The sequence below is a fragment of the Neovison vison genome, chromosome 1 (genome assembly GCF_020171115.1).
Source record: "Neovison vison isolate M4711 chromosome 1, ASM_NN_V1, whole genome shotgun sequence".
Lineage (NCBI taxonomy): Eukaryota > Metazoa > Chordata > Mammalia > Carnivora > Mustelidae > Neogale > Neogale vison.
The window spans coordinates 201,603,186-201,618,331 of NC_058091.1; the positions used below are offsets into that span (position 1 = coordinate 201,603,186).

At 37.4% G+C, this 15,146-nt stretch overlaps 1 protein-coding gene across 3 annotated transcripts; it reads left to right on the plus strand.

Moving 5' to 3' along the window:
* The first annotated feature begins 777 nt into the window (after nucleotides 1–777).
* ARRDC3 (arrestin domain containing 3) lies at nucleotides 778–12,754 on the plus strand. 3 transcript variants are annotated; one of them, XM_044265635.1, is made up of 8 exons: nucleotides 779–1,319; nucleotides 5,254–5,335; nucleotides 7,304–7,451; nucleotides 8,472–8,574; nucleotides 8,894–9,150; nucleotides 9,464–9,626; nucleotides 9,898–10,052; nucleotides 12,279–12,754. In XM_044265635.1, exons 1-8 carry the CDS (start codon nucleotides 1,040–1,042, stop codon nucleotides 12,333–12,335), a joined length of 1,245 nt encoding a protein of 414 aa, XP_044121570.1. In that variant the 5' UTR covers nucleotides 779–1,039; the 3' UTR covers nucleotides 12,336–12,754. The 3 variants fall into 3 exon arrangements, with proteins under 3 accessions (XP_044121580.1, XP_044121570.1, XP_044121586.1); XM_044265645.1 differs by lacking the exon at nucleotides 12,279–12,754 and having other exon boundaries at nucleotides 778–1,319; nucleotides 9,860–10,014; XM_044265651.1 differs by lacking the exons at nucleotides 779–1,319; nucleotides 7,304–7,451 and having other exon boundaries at nucleotides 5,252–5,335.
* The last annotated feature ends 2,392 nt before the right edge of the window (nucleotides 12,755–15,146 follow it).

The window sequence follows — 15,146 nt, forward strand, 5'->3', positions numbered from 1 at the left end:
TGCAAACAATTTGGTTGCTTTTCGTTGCTCTCTGATTAAGAGATGGAAGAGAAAACAGTTGGCGGCGGGTTGGCGGGGGGGGGGGGAACCTATTGATTAAACTATAGTTGCTTCTCTCTCTTACTCCTTTATTCTCTTTGGCCTCTCTCAGATTCCTTTGGCCTCGGCTGAGTTCATTTCCACACTGCCTACAACGCACTGGTCTTTTAAAAAATCCAAACCAAGAATGCCCTTGTCTACGAACATTATTTCTTGTCTGGGTTTTATTACTTTTTTTTTTTTAATTCGCTAGATCATGCTCAGCAACCAGTCGCTCGCCCAACCGGTTCCTTTCTCCCCTTCCCCCATCTCTCTTCATACACCACTTCTTCCACCTCCCATCCAAGCAATGGCCAAAAGCCTGCAGTGCCGGTAACGCACGCTTCGGGTTGGTCACTCAGCAGTTTATCCTTACGTGGCTTTGCAAACAGCTTCCCACCCAGCCCTTGTCCCCGTGCCCCCACTCTTTGATTCTCTAGGAGAGTGTGCTCGGTAAGAAGGGGCTCCAGATAGCACGTCGAGGGTTTACGGTAGCCTGCCTACCAATAAGAGCCCAGAATGAAGAGAAGTCAGGTTCAGCCTCCCGACAGCCCCAGTGTCTTCTTCCCTTAGCTGTACACCTACTGTACCCGCGAGCGAGCGAGCGAGGGAGCGAGCCAGGCGCGGGAGGGGACGCGCAGAGAGGGCGGACAGCAGCCGCGGCGTGCGCATGCGCAGTGGGGTTGTTTTTCACAAAGCTGCTCTTAAAGTGAGCTGGCAGCCTCCAGCCGCCCGTCTTTGTAAGGAGACCACTGAGACTAGCGGGATCGCGGAGCAGCAGCCTCTCTGCTGCCCTGACTTTTTAAGAAATCTCAATGAACTATTTGTAAAGAATCACTGATCTTGCCTGCAAGCTTTTTGCACGGCAAAGACATCGATCAGTGTTAGGTGAAGATCACGTTTTATATGTGATCTCGACTTTTTTGTCTTACATTATATTTTTATAGATTTTGTTACAAACATGGTGCTGGGAAAGGTGAAGAGTTTGACAATAAGCTTTGACTGTCTTAATGACAGCAATGTCCCTGTGTATTCTAGTGGGGATACAGTCTCAGGAAGGGTGAATTTAGAAGTTACCGGGGAAATCAGAGTGAAATCTCTTAAAATTCATGCAAGAGGACATGCGAAAGTACGCTGGACCGAATCAAGAAACGCCGGCTCCAATACTGCCTATACACAGAATTACACTGAAGAAGTAGAATATTTCAACCATAAAGACATCTTAATTGGACACGAAAGAGGTAAGTTTTTATATTATTCAGAAGTCATTAGACCTTTTTTTCCTTTGGGAAAGTACCTTTTCAGTTTTTCTGAAATTAATGTAATTCAGCTCCTGGCATAACACATAGCAGTTAAAGATTAGCAAAGTTGGAAGATTTGGGTTCTCCTTGACATTCATCGTGTCTTAAACCGTAATGCATGCAGGCATCTGCAAAGTGACTGCAAACTGCACTTAATTCAACTACCTCTATATACCCGGCTTGGTTTGTTCCATACGCACTTGCAATACCTTTCTACCTTATTTGTAAATTCTACTTAAATCCAATTCAGTGATTTTATTAATAAGTTTTCAAATGAAATGCTAAAATCTGCAGTCCAGTATTCGATTTTTTTCCTTGCAGTGTGCAACCGTAGATTTTAAAAACTAAGCTTCAGTGAAGAAATGGAATAACATTTAAGTGGGTTAATAGATGCTTTTCATTTTTAATATTGACACGCAAAATACTATAAGGAATTCATCATTGTTCTTTGATAAAGGATTTCTGTGGCTTATTTTGACATATGGTATCAACACCCCACGTGTTTTTTCCCTATTCTCTCCAGATCCTTTTATAAATTTACATCAAGCATTCTCTATCTTAAAGGACAGTATCTATCATTATGATAGGTTTCAAATCAGTTTTAGAAACCATTTCGGGTCAGTAATTTTCTTTTCCGAGTATGATGCCTAACTTTGGAACGTGCATTCAATGAAACCCGTGCCAGTCAAATGGAATTGAAAAGTATTCGGCACATTGGATTTGATTTTTGGTTGGAAAAGGGAGATAAATGGTTGTCAAGGCGAGAAGAGGTCCTGAGATTTCCAATCTATTGTTTAAATGGTTACATTGTGGAAATATAGGAGACTCTAAGCTTGTTTTTCTAAGTTTCCACCCTTTGTTAGAAGCGGTTCAATCCTGTTTCGGACCAGTTCTGGGGGGTGGTGAGGAGGGGCGCTTGTTCTGCTCTCAGCAGATTGGTTACACGCGTCAGGTGGTGGCGATGACTTAATTCCTAGCCCAAGAAGAATATAATGTTAAAACTGGTTATGTAATTTTATGCTTCTCCTTTTTAATGCAGTATTTAGTTCAAATGTTAATGATTTTTCATAAAGTACAGCACGTCTTTAACCTTTTTTATATTAAAAAAAAAATACACATCCCTGAGGAAGTGCAAATGGAACTAAGACAAGTGTCGAAATGAAGGATGCTTTGAGTTACCGCATGTAATCATTTTTTTAAATATTAAGATGAAATCACTTCTTCAGTTGGGATTTCACAGTTACACAGATAATCTGCATCCTGAAATAATTTTTAGTTAGTATTTACAAGCAGTAACACTGGTAAGATGCAAATGCCGAATGACAGCCTTGGTATTTTTTGGAAAGCAGACACGAGTTTGTCTTTGAACCTTTCTGGACATTGCAGCTTTTTATAAAATGGGTAAGAAACAAAGGTTTTGAGGGAGTTGAGGCTTGCAATGGAGTAAAGGTAGAATAATGACTTACGGGGACAAACACAATTTCATTAGTTGTTCCATGATTTCTTCGTAAACAAAACTATGTACCCCCTACCCCAAGAGATGCCCTGCAACCCCTGCAAAGCGTGGACAAGCTCTTAGCTGGAATAGTTTCAATGACTTAAAAAGTGGGACCTCTCAAACTAGCCTGGTAACTGAGACCCCGCCCCGGGCGCCCGGCGATAGGCGGAGCCGCGTTTGTTAGCCTGTTGCTAAGGCGATGCCAGGCTCTGATTGGATTGGGCGCGGGCGGGTGGGGAGAGTGGGCTCGCGCCGGTTGGGGCGAGGCTTGGAACCGGCGTGCGCCGGTAAAGGTCCCTCCAGAGTGGCTGCCCCCGCCCCTAATCGCGTCCCTCCCGCAGCTTCTGGGGGCGTCGTGGCTCGTGTCACCGAATGTTGTCGCTCGTCACCTCCCTGCTTGGCGCCCCGAAAAAAAGCGATTTCGGGTTTCCGCAGAGTAGATGGGGAGAAGCTCCTGCTCGCCTCGCAGGTGCCGAATAGCCCCTGGGCGTAACTTTAACTGACAAATCTATTCAGAAGGAACTTGGGTACGCGGGGTTAGTGGGACCCCATTTCCCTGTTTTTCGGTCAGGTGGCTTCTGTAGGCGTTCACTGCCTCTTAGTTGAAAGAAAGCGTGTTTCCCGACTTGTGTAGTCACCAGACCCGCTACCTTGATTTGACCTGGGAACAGACCGTCAAGGCTGGCGCGGAGGGGGAGGAAAAGTGATACTGACACTGAAAGCTGGTGGGGAGGCCGCGGCGAGTATCCTCTGACCCCTCCCCATTGTTTCCCAGAGACTGTGCAGCCCTGGCCTTCCTCCACCCCCCTTCCCGCCCCAGTTTCCCTCGCCGCAACTGTAAAGGTGTCAGGGTGGCCCGAGCCAGATCGAACCGGTCACCGGCTGGGGCGTGTAAAGCGGAAGCGCCGCGGGGCCGTCGCCCCGCCCCCAGTCCAGCAGGCTAGGCTGCGCGAGCGCGAGCGCGAGCGCCGCGCAACGTATGCCGTATGTATAGCGGAGCGCGCGGGCGGCGGCGCGCGGGCGGGCCGGCTGGGATCTGCTCGCGCCGGTTTAGGCCGGTCCTCTCCTGCTCCGGTCTAGTTCTTGATTGACAGCCCGGCACTTGTTTACCACGGCGCGGCCGCCGCCGCCGCCGCCGCTCGCCTCAATGAGAGTGCTGAGCTGGCACAAAAAGGGAGCGAGAAGGGACGGAAAGGAGAGGGAGGCAAACTTCGGGCGCCTTCGAGGGGAGCGAATTTAAATAGCCCCCAACTCACCGGTTTTCGGTGCTGAAATTCGTTCAGAGGATTTGCACAAGGGGCGAGGAAAAACAGTATTGAGATAAAAAGGAATCATCATGGTTTCTGAATAAAAGTACCCGCAGATACACGCTTTTTTCCCCTTTTTCTCTTTTGATGTAACGGAGGCATCACGTTGTGTCCCTTCAATACTTTGGTGAGAGAAAGTTAAATGATAATACCAATTTCATCTACGCTCACGGCTACTGTTGGCTTCTACACTGAAAGACTACATCAGTAAAGACGTGTCTGTAATCACACTACTCAGCTAAACTAAAAGTCAGTTTAAGAATTCAGAATCCTCTCCCACATTTTCGTTAAATATGTATATATTTTGGAGAAATTTTAAAAATATTTGGCCTAAAGAAAATGGGTTATAAAATGAAAGGTCATTCTAGCAATTGGGAACAGCCTAATTAGAGTTCATTTTTCAACGATGTGGAACAGTGTTGTTTCCCAGTAAGCAGGAACCTTTTAAATTCTAAGATATATTTTTATGTGCAGATTTTTAGCTGTTGCTAGGACAAACTTAGTGTGAACATTTTAGGTTCAATAAAGAATTTTTATTTTTAGCTCTGAAACTGACATTTAAATATCACTTCCTTTTTTTTTTTTAACTTAAGCACTTGAAGTTTTCTAATGGTTTTAAATTGTAACATTCATGTCATCTGCATCAAAACTGACAGACTAAAGGTTTGCACAAATTTTAATTTATATATAGTCTTATGATAAATTTTTAAGTAAACCATTGGAGACAAAGATAACCTCTTTGAGACTTGAGCTCTGACTCTGGTTGAGCATCTAATCTACTATGTTAGACACAAATGCTTTACAGTTCGGGTAGTTTACCAAAAAAAAAAAACCTGCCTTTAAGGGCATAAGTATTGATTATCCCCATCTTACAGATGAGGCAACAGAAAAGTTGAAATTTGTAATAACTCTCCCAGAGGAAGTGACAGAAGTTAGAATTAAGATCACTCAAACTCCAAAGCTTGTGGCCTTAATTAATTATTATAGGAGTACCTTTAGAGTACTGCCACCAGGGAGAGTGTGTAAAGGTTTAATATCAAGTCCTTTGTTTTCTCTTTGTTTGTTTTAGATGATGATAATTCAGAAGAAGGTTTCAACACTATTCATTCAGGAAGGCATGAATATGCATTCAGCTTCGAGCTTCCACAGACGTAAGTATTATGAGTAACAGGCATTTTTCATAAACCTCCATTATTTTAAAGTTAAAATTATTCTAAATTTAAATATTTTTAGTTTTTTAAAAAAACCCTTTTCATCACTGAATATTGCTAGAGGAAAACAATACACTGAAAAAGAAGCTGCTTTTTAATATAGCCTGGCAAAATTAAAGAAAGCAAAGCTCAATTCTTAGTACTCTGTCTCAAAATCTGTGAGATCTTTAAAACTTAAATAGTATTTCATCTACCCCGAGTGAATTGGAAGGTGCTAATCAGAATGTAAGCACCTTCTATTTTATCATCAGTTGACATTAGTGGAAATTTAGAACTTATCAAAACTCTTAACTCAGTAATTTATGAAAATCCAGTGTTTTATCTTTTCTGCTAATGCTAACCCACAGCAGTAATGTAAAAAGATAAACATAATTAGGAATAATTTAACTTTATAATGATCTTTTGATAATGAAATTAATAGCTTCTGTGCAAAGACCTATTATAAAAGTCATACAACTGATTCTGTGACCTGGATTTAAAAGGAAACTCCTATCAGATAATTGAATATAAGGCATGGATTATAGTAAGGAAAAAGGAAAGTGGTTTGTTCTTGATGTAAAAATAGGTCTTCAAAGCGATTATTCCCTCCCTGCCAAATTTTCTTAGTATCTCTGTTAATTGTAGTACTTGAATTGTTACTATGCGGATAAATTCATAAATGATATTTTTCAGAGTATTCTATTTACCGTATTATTTAATGTCATTCTAAACGTAGTGCCCTAATCTGCTTTAAGAGAAATACTGTAAGTCTATGAATATATTGCTAATATTGGGTCTGACTAGTTTATCAACCAAAGTCATTTAAAACAGACTCTGGAAGACTAACATAAATACTACATTTCATTTTTCCATGCTATACACGTTAATGCAGGAGTCTAAAATGAAAAAAAGGGGGGGGGTAAAAATCCCACAACTTCATGCTAATCTAAGCTAGCACTTTACCTTGTAAATAACTGAACACTGGGCATTTTGCTAGTGAAATTATGAAAGAGACTAAACTCACTGCAGTAAAACCTTCCACAATTAATGAAATCTGGGAGAGGTGAAAACCAGTTCTGATTCCCTTGATAGAGATTATCAGAATTGTTTCTTTCTCTTATTAAGCCAGTACAGTTAAAAAACATGGCCAAAAAAGAGTTAGAACATGAGAAAACTAGGAAATGGAAACACAGCTTTTTTAGATTTTTAGTAGACTTTGTAAAAGGTGAAATTTTTGAAATTATAACAACTCTTCTAGATATTCTCTAGGTCTTCTTACTTACTATAAAAAAAGAGAATTCTTAAGCCAGTGTGTAAACTTTCTCAATAGAAATATTAAAACCGGGGCGCCTGGGTGGCTCAGTGGGTTAAGCCTCTGCCTTCGGCTCAGGTCATGATCCCAGAGTCCTGGGATCAAGCCCCACATCGGGCTCTCTGCTCGGCAGGGAGCCTGCTTCCCCCTCTCTCTGCCTACTTGTGATCTCTGTCTAATAAATAAATAAAATCTGTGCTCGCTTCAGCAGCACATATACTAAAATTGGAATAAATAAATAAAATCTTTTAAAAGAAGGAAAAAATATTAAAACCATTCTTAACTTTGTTTTTAAATTATATTTTTGATTTCAAGAATTGATTTCCAGACTTTCATAATTTTGCCACCAGCGTTAAAAGCAGCCTCTTCTTAGTTGAAAGGGATTGTATTCTTCTGGCTTTTTAAAGCAAAATTTCTATAATACTTTTGTGTTAGCTATTGTTTTTGGAAAACAGAAGATTTTTTTTCCCCAATGACTTATCCCTTTAGAAATAAAAATTGTTTTCTACCTCATTGATATAAAAGCAGTGGAATATAGTAACACTTCTATGCTGACCAACTGTGTAATTATTAAAAAGAGGTATAAAATTAATATATTGAATTTATATTCTGCACAGACCACTTGCTACCTCATTCGAAGGCCGACATGGCAGTGTGCGCTATTGGGTGAAAGCCGAATTGCACAGGCCTTGGCTTCTACCAGTAAAATTAAAGAAGGAATTTACAGTCTTTGAGCATATAGATATCAACACTCCTTCATTACTGGTAAGAACTGACTGAATTCTTCATTCTTCGTTTTTGGCATATAAATACTAAAGAATAATCACCTAAACTCTGCAGTCTCTATACTTCCACAAGAGTGATTTTAAATTCCATAAATACTATTTTTTAAAAACAGAGTCAAGAGCACACAAATTAGTGAAGAATATGCTCATATTTTCTGATATTATAATAACTTTAAGAAAACTTTAAAAGTAAAAACAGCATATAGTACAAAATAATTCTCACTCGGAAGTTAAAAGAACAACAAAAAATAGATTTGTTCCCTGGATAATTTCAGTGGAAGAGGAACAGTAGTATCAATTATTATTGTAAGACAGTATCACTTAACATTGAAAGATCATAATCTAAACCTTGGACTGCATTGCATATTCCAATATAGGGATAGTTGTCAAGTGATGGGGAGATTGTCACTTTCATGAAAAATCAATCATTTTAAAAGAAATCCTTTTTAATTGCATTTTTTCACAATATTCAAATTTGACTTTAAAAACTTTATTTGGTTTAAACAAATGATAACATCTTTAAGCAAATAAGAATCTTAAAAATGAGAGTTTTCCTTTTTTCACATAACTGATTTTATATTCTCAAAGAAAGATGTTAACATTTGGGATAGTAACCAAGTTGCTTTCCAAGCTGCCTTTTTTTTTTAAGGCAGTTGAAGTGGAATGTGGAAAGGGTTTTTTTGTTTGTTTGATTGGTTGGTTGGTTTGGTTTTAATTACTTTATTTGTAAATAGTGTGAGCTAAAACTGTGTTTATGGAATATACTGTTAAGCCCTCTACCCCTTTTTTTAATTGGATGGAGAATATACATAAGATGAAAATAATTGTATAATTCAGAAGCCATTGATTAGTTTTTTTTAAGTATATCTGAATACACCTGGAAAAAAACGACACTGTTTTTAATTTTTATTCTTCAAAAATTTAGGGTTTTATTTTAAAACATTGTGTTATACTGTCTTAATTTGTGCATTGACCTTTTTCTCTAATTTATTTCTTACAGTCACCCCAAGCAGGCACAAAAGAAAAGACTCTCTGTTGCTGGTTCTGTACCTCAGGCCCAATATCCTTAAGTGCCAAAATCGAAAGGAAGGGCTATACCCCAGGTATGTATGAGATGGACTCCCACAGAAAATGATACTTCTTCACTCAACTTTTGTGTATTAAGTATTTAGTATTTCTACTAAATGCACATATAATATGATATTCTTGGTAAGAAATAACCCAGTTTTCTTTCATAAATGTGAATGTAATGTCCATTCTTAACAGCTACTAAACATGAGTAGTTCATTTTTATAATTCTAAGATTCTTGCCACTTTGGGGACTGTTTTTCCACTGACCTTTCAGACTTTGGCTTAAGAATTTACATTTTTAGAGGTTTGGTTGTTTCTGTTTAACAGTAGATACATATTTTTTCCCTCTAGGTGAATCAATTCAGATATTTGCTGAGATTGAGAACTGCTCTTCCCGAATGGTAGTGCCAAAGGCAGCCATTTACCAAACACAGGCCTTCTATGCCAAAGGGAAAATGAAGGAAGTAAAACAGCTTGTGGCTAATTTACGTGGGGACTCCTTATCATCTGGAAAGACAGATACATGGAATGGAAAGTTGCTGAAAATTCCACCAGTTTCTCCTTCTATCCTCGACTGTAGCATAATTCGTGTGGAATATTCACTAATGGTAGGTACAGATTTAAGGGTTTGTTCGTATTAAAGTCCTGAGGATATGTCTTACTCCAGGATTTGGTTTCTGTATTCTATAGATCATATATACAAATACATGTAAACCTTTAATTTGAATTACAATTACTAATTTTACCTCACATGTAAACTACTTCATGTAGTACTACACGTAGTGATGGAACTTTTTTTTTATATTCTATGTATATGTAAGTAAATGAAGGCCCAAGATAACATTAAAGTTGGGTTATTAGTTTTTAAAGAAAGAAATAATGCTTGTAATACTAAACCTACCATCTCCTTTCAATGTTTAGGTATATGTGGATATTCCTGGAGCTATGGATTTATTTCTTAATTTGCCACTTGTCATTGGTACCATTCCTCTACATCCATTTGGTAGCAGAACCTCAAGTGTAAGCAGTCAGTGTAGCATGAATATGAACTGGCTTGGTTTATCTCTACGTGAAAGACCTGAAGGTAATTTGATAATGCATGTTTAAGCCTATTCTCTTATTATTATTTTGAAGAACATAATTTTGCCTTTAATATCTTATGATTAAACTTTTGTCTATACATGTAGAAAGTAGATGTGTCCCTAATATTAGATTTAAAACATATATCCCCCTAGTTTTAATCACAAAACAATTATTATTTTTATCTTGACATTCCTTTTTAATACCTACTATTCTGTGTATTTTGACATGCATAAGAACATGGTGTTCGAATTGCGTGTATCTTTTTCCTTCAGCACCACCCAGCTATGCAGAAGTGGTAACAGAGGAACAAAGGCGGAACAATCTTGCACCTGTGAGTGCTTGTGATGACTTTGAGAGAGCCCTTCAAGGACCACTGTTTGCATATATCCAGGAGTTTCGGTTCTTGCCTCCACCTCTTTATTCAGAGGTAAGCACTAGCTCAAGTCTGAAATGGGCTGACTCTCCTGGGAAACAGCATTACAGACTTTTTAAAAAATACAGTTAGGTTTTGATTATCATTATATTAACAGAAAAAGAAAATGTAGAACAACAGGATTAAACATTAGATTAAATTTAGTAAGTAGGATTCTTACATCATTGGGGAAGTAGGGATAATGATTTAATATCATGCTTACAAAATGCCTGTTAAAGGAATAATTCATATTTTAAAGCATCAATAGGAGTGGCTTTTACATGCATGAACTACTTAAGTAGCTAGAATTTCTCTTATTTATCATCCTTTTCCAATTTAATTCTTGCATATTTTAACATTCCCAGTCATAGGGGAAGATAACATATTTGCAAAACAGGTTATACAAACATTTCTACACTGATTATTTTATTCATCTCATGTTGATGACCACTGAGCATTACGTGAATAAAACATGGCTCTTCTTGCGAGAAGCTCACAGACTGATGCGAATAACAAATTTAGAAGAAAAATACTCCATAACGTTAGAAATGCACACAGTTCATTTGAAGAGTAGTTCATTAGGCCCTGGAAATCAGGAAAGGCTTCCCTGGGAAGGTGATTGAAGTTCTTCAGAATACATCTTAATATATGTTGTGCAGGGCTTGAAAGTTGGCATTGATACCAATATAATGCTAAGTAATTTTGTAAATAACTAGAATCAGCCTTACCCTTTTGGTTATCACAGATTAGCTATTTAACAGTGAAATATTACTCCCAAATAAGACCTAAGTGGGATTGCTTCACTCTGCAAGAAATTGTTGCTTTTCCCCCTTAAGATCATGGCTAGAAGAGTTCCTTTTCCTCTAGATGTGTTTAAATAGAAGATCACTTTAATTGTTGATTATAGGATATTAAGAATTTGTTCTTGCAAATTCTTAATTAGCCATAATTTTTCTATCCCACTGTTCTGTTTCATGGAATTTGTCCTTACGTGCTAAAAGTTCTCCCACTTAACTACAGATTTTGTTAAATTTTTATACTGATATTTCTATCTTAAGTCAGTAATTTCTGATTTGATCTGAGACTTTCTGCCTTTACAACAGGCACTTTAAAAGAACTACAATCTCCGTTATCCACTTTAAAGCAAATTTGTGGCAAAATTCTACTACCACCTTTTAAAGTGAACTAAAGATAACTAAGAGAATTAAAAATTTCTAAAATCCTAAATTGGTTCAGAATATGATTCAGTTAATAGTCACATAGAAGGGAAGAAGTTCTGGCCTGCATTAAAGTGTTTTTCTCTTAAGTCATTAAAAGTAAAGTTTCTTGCTTTTTTCCCCTTCAGAAACATGTTTTACCTAAAGTTCTGTGAGGCACTTTGGATTATGCTACATTTAAATGCAAATAAAAATGAGTCTTACCCAAAAGATGTTTCAGTAAAAGAAATGTTTTAAAGCCAACCAGTTGCCTTCCTGTGCTCATTCTCTACCTGAGAATCAACTGAAATATATTAATTTTGCTTAAATGTATGTGCATATTAAAGTCTCTCTAGTCATAGAGAAGGTGGGCAGACTCTAGAGCATTCTGGTTTAGGATTGCTATTTTTTGATACACAGTTTTCTTAGGCCTTCTCTAGTGTTTAACACTCATAGGTTATTACTTCAGATAATCACCAAGAACACTGTTCACACAACTGCCTTCTTCCCAAAGCCTAGAAAAGAGTTGACTTTTTTTGTAGAAGGATGAAAAGGGACAAAAGGAGATCATTACTATGAAATTTTTCTCCACTCTCTATTTTGAGTCTTAAGTACTACTGAATGCTGAGTAAAACACCATAAGGGCATACCTTTAAAAATTTTACTAATTTCAGAGGCACCTGGGTGGCTCAGTGGGTTAAGCCCCTCTGCCTTTGGCTCAGGTCATGATCTCAGGGTTCTGGGATTGAGCCCCATTTTGGGCCCTCTGCTCAGCAGGGAGCCCACTTCCTCCTCTCTCTCTGCCTGCCTCTCTGCCTACTTGTGATCTCTATCTGTCAAATAAATAAATAAAAATCTTTTAAAAAATTTTATTAATTTTGTAATTAAATATCAGGCACTTTATAGATAATATTTTCTCGTTTCCCCTACATGCTGTGTATGTTCTGACTCAATTCTTCAGTAGTACTTACAATGTTAGTCATTGCTGCATTTTTACTAGACTTGATCAGGTAACGTTGTAATTTTTTTTAACTCTTCTTTTTAGATTGATCCAAATCCTGATCAGTCAGCAGATGATAGACCATCCTGCCCCTCTCGTTGAAGGAATACTTGGTTAAATCAGGTTGATGTGGGTTCCGAACTGTATCTCTTCCCAGCTGAGGACAGAGAAGTATCTTGGAGACACGTTTTCAGAGGAAGTGGAATTGCTTTTGCCCAGAAAAATGGCAAACACATGAAACAACCAGTGATCATGCTTTAGAAGCCTACAGCAACATTCTGGGACTGCTCCAACATGCTTGAAGATCTAAGCTTTTCTCCTTTAAAACAGGCACATACTTAAGAGCAGTCTTCTTAGCCTATGGTCATACGTGTCAAGACACCACGTTGTAAAGAGGGATGATTTCCTTCTTTTGATTTGAAAATTTGCACATGCTCAATGCTTACATTGTGCAGTTCCGATGTCACTACAGCTTTTTTTTTTTTTTTTTTTTTTTTTCCATTTATGCCAGACTCTTGATACTGTTTTAAAAACTTGTTTGCGGTCAGCACAACAAGGAACAAAAGAAAGCTTTGAAAAAACTTTAACATGAAAAAAAAACGCACTGACTTTTTTTTTTTTTTTTTTAATTTAATATAGCCTGGACTTTACCTGCGTATGCACATGCTCAGAAATGTCCTACTAGGCTGACCATGTATCACCTCTTCAGCTTGGATCCTATTGTGGATTTATTTACAAACATCAAATGCCTTCAAGCCAATCCTTCTTGCTGTATGTTTTGCAGCCTACTGTAGTAGATACGCAACAGATAATGTGGGAAAAGAGATAAGAGGAGGAAGCTAATAAGAGACTTTGTCAAGATTGTATACCTTCTTGGTTTCTTTTAAGAATTTGTTGCCTTTCTACTATTACAGCAAAGCAGCATTTTGTTACTGACTGCCTAAAATCACTTAATCTCAGGTGAACGCATCACTTGCCAAACTGTTGGAATGCTATTTGTGTTTCGTTGCACTGTTGAGTTACTTTTTTTTTGTTTGGTTGGTTGGTTGGTTGGTTGGCTTTTTAGAGAGGGAAATTTGGAAAAGGGACATACACAAAAGTGATAACCCACCCACATTCCCTTTTTATCATTACATAAAAGAAGAAACTAGCAGAGCTAAGAATGGAGTAAAGAAAGGCAGTATGGCAGGCACCAGCAAAGAGTTAAGGGCTTGTTGCTCTTAAAAATTATTATTTTTATTATTTTAAGAGTACGGAAATTTTCCAGTCACTGGAGGGGGAGAAAGTGCATTTATTTTTATAACAGAGTTACTTAATTACCTCCAATACACATATGTTGGAAATCATTTTGCTGGTGCAGTGTTTTCTGAGCAGGAATATATATATATATATTCAGGTTGTGATTAGAGAGCTTACTTTATACATTTCCTATCCCGCTCCAACTTCTCAGAGCTCGAAAACCCAAGTTTAGTCTGAAAGTGTATAACTTCAAAATTACAAATACTAGAACGTGTGCTGGAATGAGAACTGTTTTCTATTTTTGTGGGGTTTTTTTAGTGACAGTATTTTTTCCATTATCTAAAGAACATTTTGCTAAACATGAGAAACCACTCACTTTGAGTATATATAGGTAAGAGCAACTACATCAGTAAATTATAGTTTGTATTAAAGATAATTTACAGTTGGCTCATAACAAATATACCAGCATTCATGGTGACACTTAAAAACCATTTTCCAAGGTACCAAGTGTACTAATGGTCTTATTTTAGAAGGAATTCAGATCTGATGTTTTTAATGAAAATCAGCATCTGTGATGTTGCAACATACGTGTGAAATGGATGTTACATCTATCTGCCATTTAACCCCACATTTAATAAAGTGGCTGAAAATAATAGTAACTCTGGCTTGGTGCTTGACCTGGTTAAATACTGTCTTAAAGCTTCATACAAAACAAATAGGCTTTTCCATAAGTGGCCTTTAAGAAAACATGGAAGACAATTCATGTTTGAAAAATGCTGACAGGGTGAAGAAAGCCCAGCGTAAAAATGAATCACGTTTTAAGTGATTCAGTAAAGGGTTTGGGCTCCCGTAGCAAACTAATACTAGATAATAAGGAAATGGGGGTGAAATATTTTTTTATTGTTGTTAAATCATTTTGTGAATGTCCCCCTCAAAAGAAGCTAATGGAATATTTGGCATAAAGGGCATTTGGTGGTTTTATTTTTGTTGGGGGGGAGGTTGTCTGAAAATCCCTTTTCTTTTCTCTCTTATGTCTAACTGACTAGGGAACAATTGTTGATATGCATAGCATTGGAATACTTATCACCGTATACTCTTATAAATAACACATGAAGTGAGAATGACCAATATTCTGATAATTGGCACTGGGTCACAAAATGTGATTAAATTTTAAATATATATAAAACTTTATCAAATAAAGTTTTATTTACCCCATTAAAGTATTTGTTTACTTTTCTTATTTAGAGGCATTACTTTACTCTTTTCCAAATATTGGTCAATTCCTGACCTAAGATGTGAGGTTCACAGTTGTATTCCAGTATTCAAGATAGAGTCCTGATTTTGCAATTAGGAAAAGTAAAATCCAAAACATTAGCAAAACAAAGTGCAATATTAAATGTTTGCTTTATAGATTATATTCTATGGCTGTTTGTAATTTCTCTTTTTTTCCTGTTTTATTTGGTGCTGAATATGTCCTTGTAGGCTCTGTTTTAAGAAAACAATATGTGGGAAATGATTTAATTTTTCCTATTGCTCTTCCTTGTGGAAAATAAAGTGTTTTGTTTTTTTTCTTTTTTGTAAAATTGTTTGGAGACTTAATTGAATCTTGATCGGGTTAGTAACTCATCATACATGCAAACATTGTTAGGACTACAGTTAAACTATATTTTTAAG

Excerpts from the sequence above, each read along its gene's own strand:
- ARRDC3 (XM_044265635.1), top strand. The coding sequence starts at position 1,040 with ATGGTGCTGGGAAAGGTGAAGAGTTTGACAATAAGCTTTGACTGTCTT. Across the intron at positions 1,320-5,253 it reads CTTAATTGGACACGAAAGAG|ATGATGATAATTCAGAAGAA; the intron begins GTAAGTTTTTAT and ends TGTTTGTTTTAG. Across the intron at positions 5,336-7,303 it reads AGCTTCGAGCTTCCACAGAC|ACCACTTGCTACCTCATTCG; the intron begins GTAAGTATTATG and ends TATTCTGCACAG.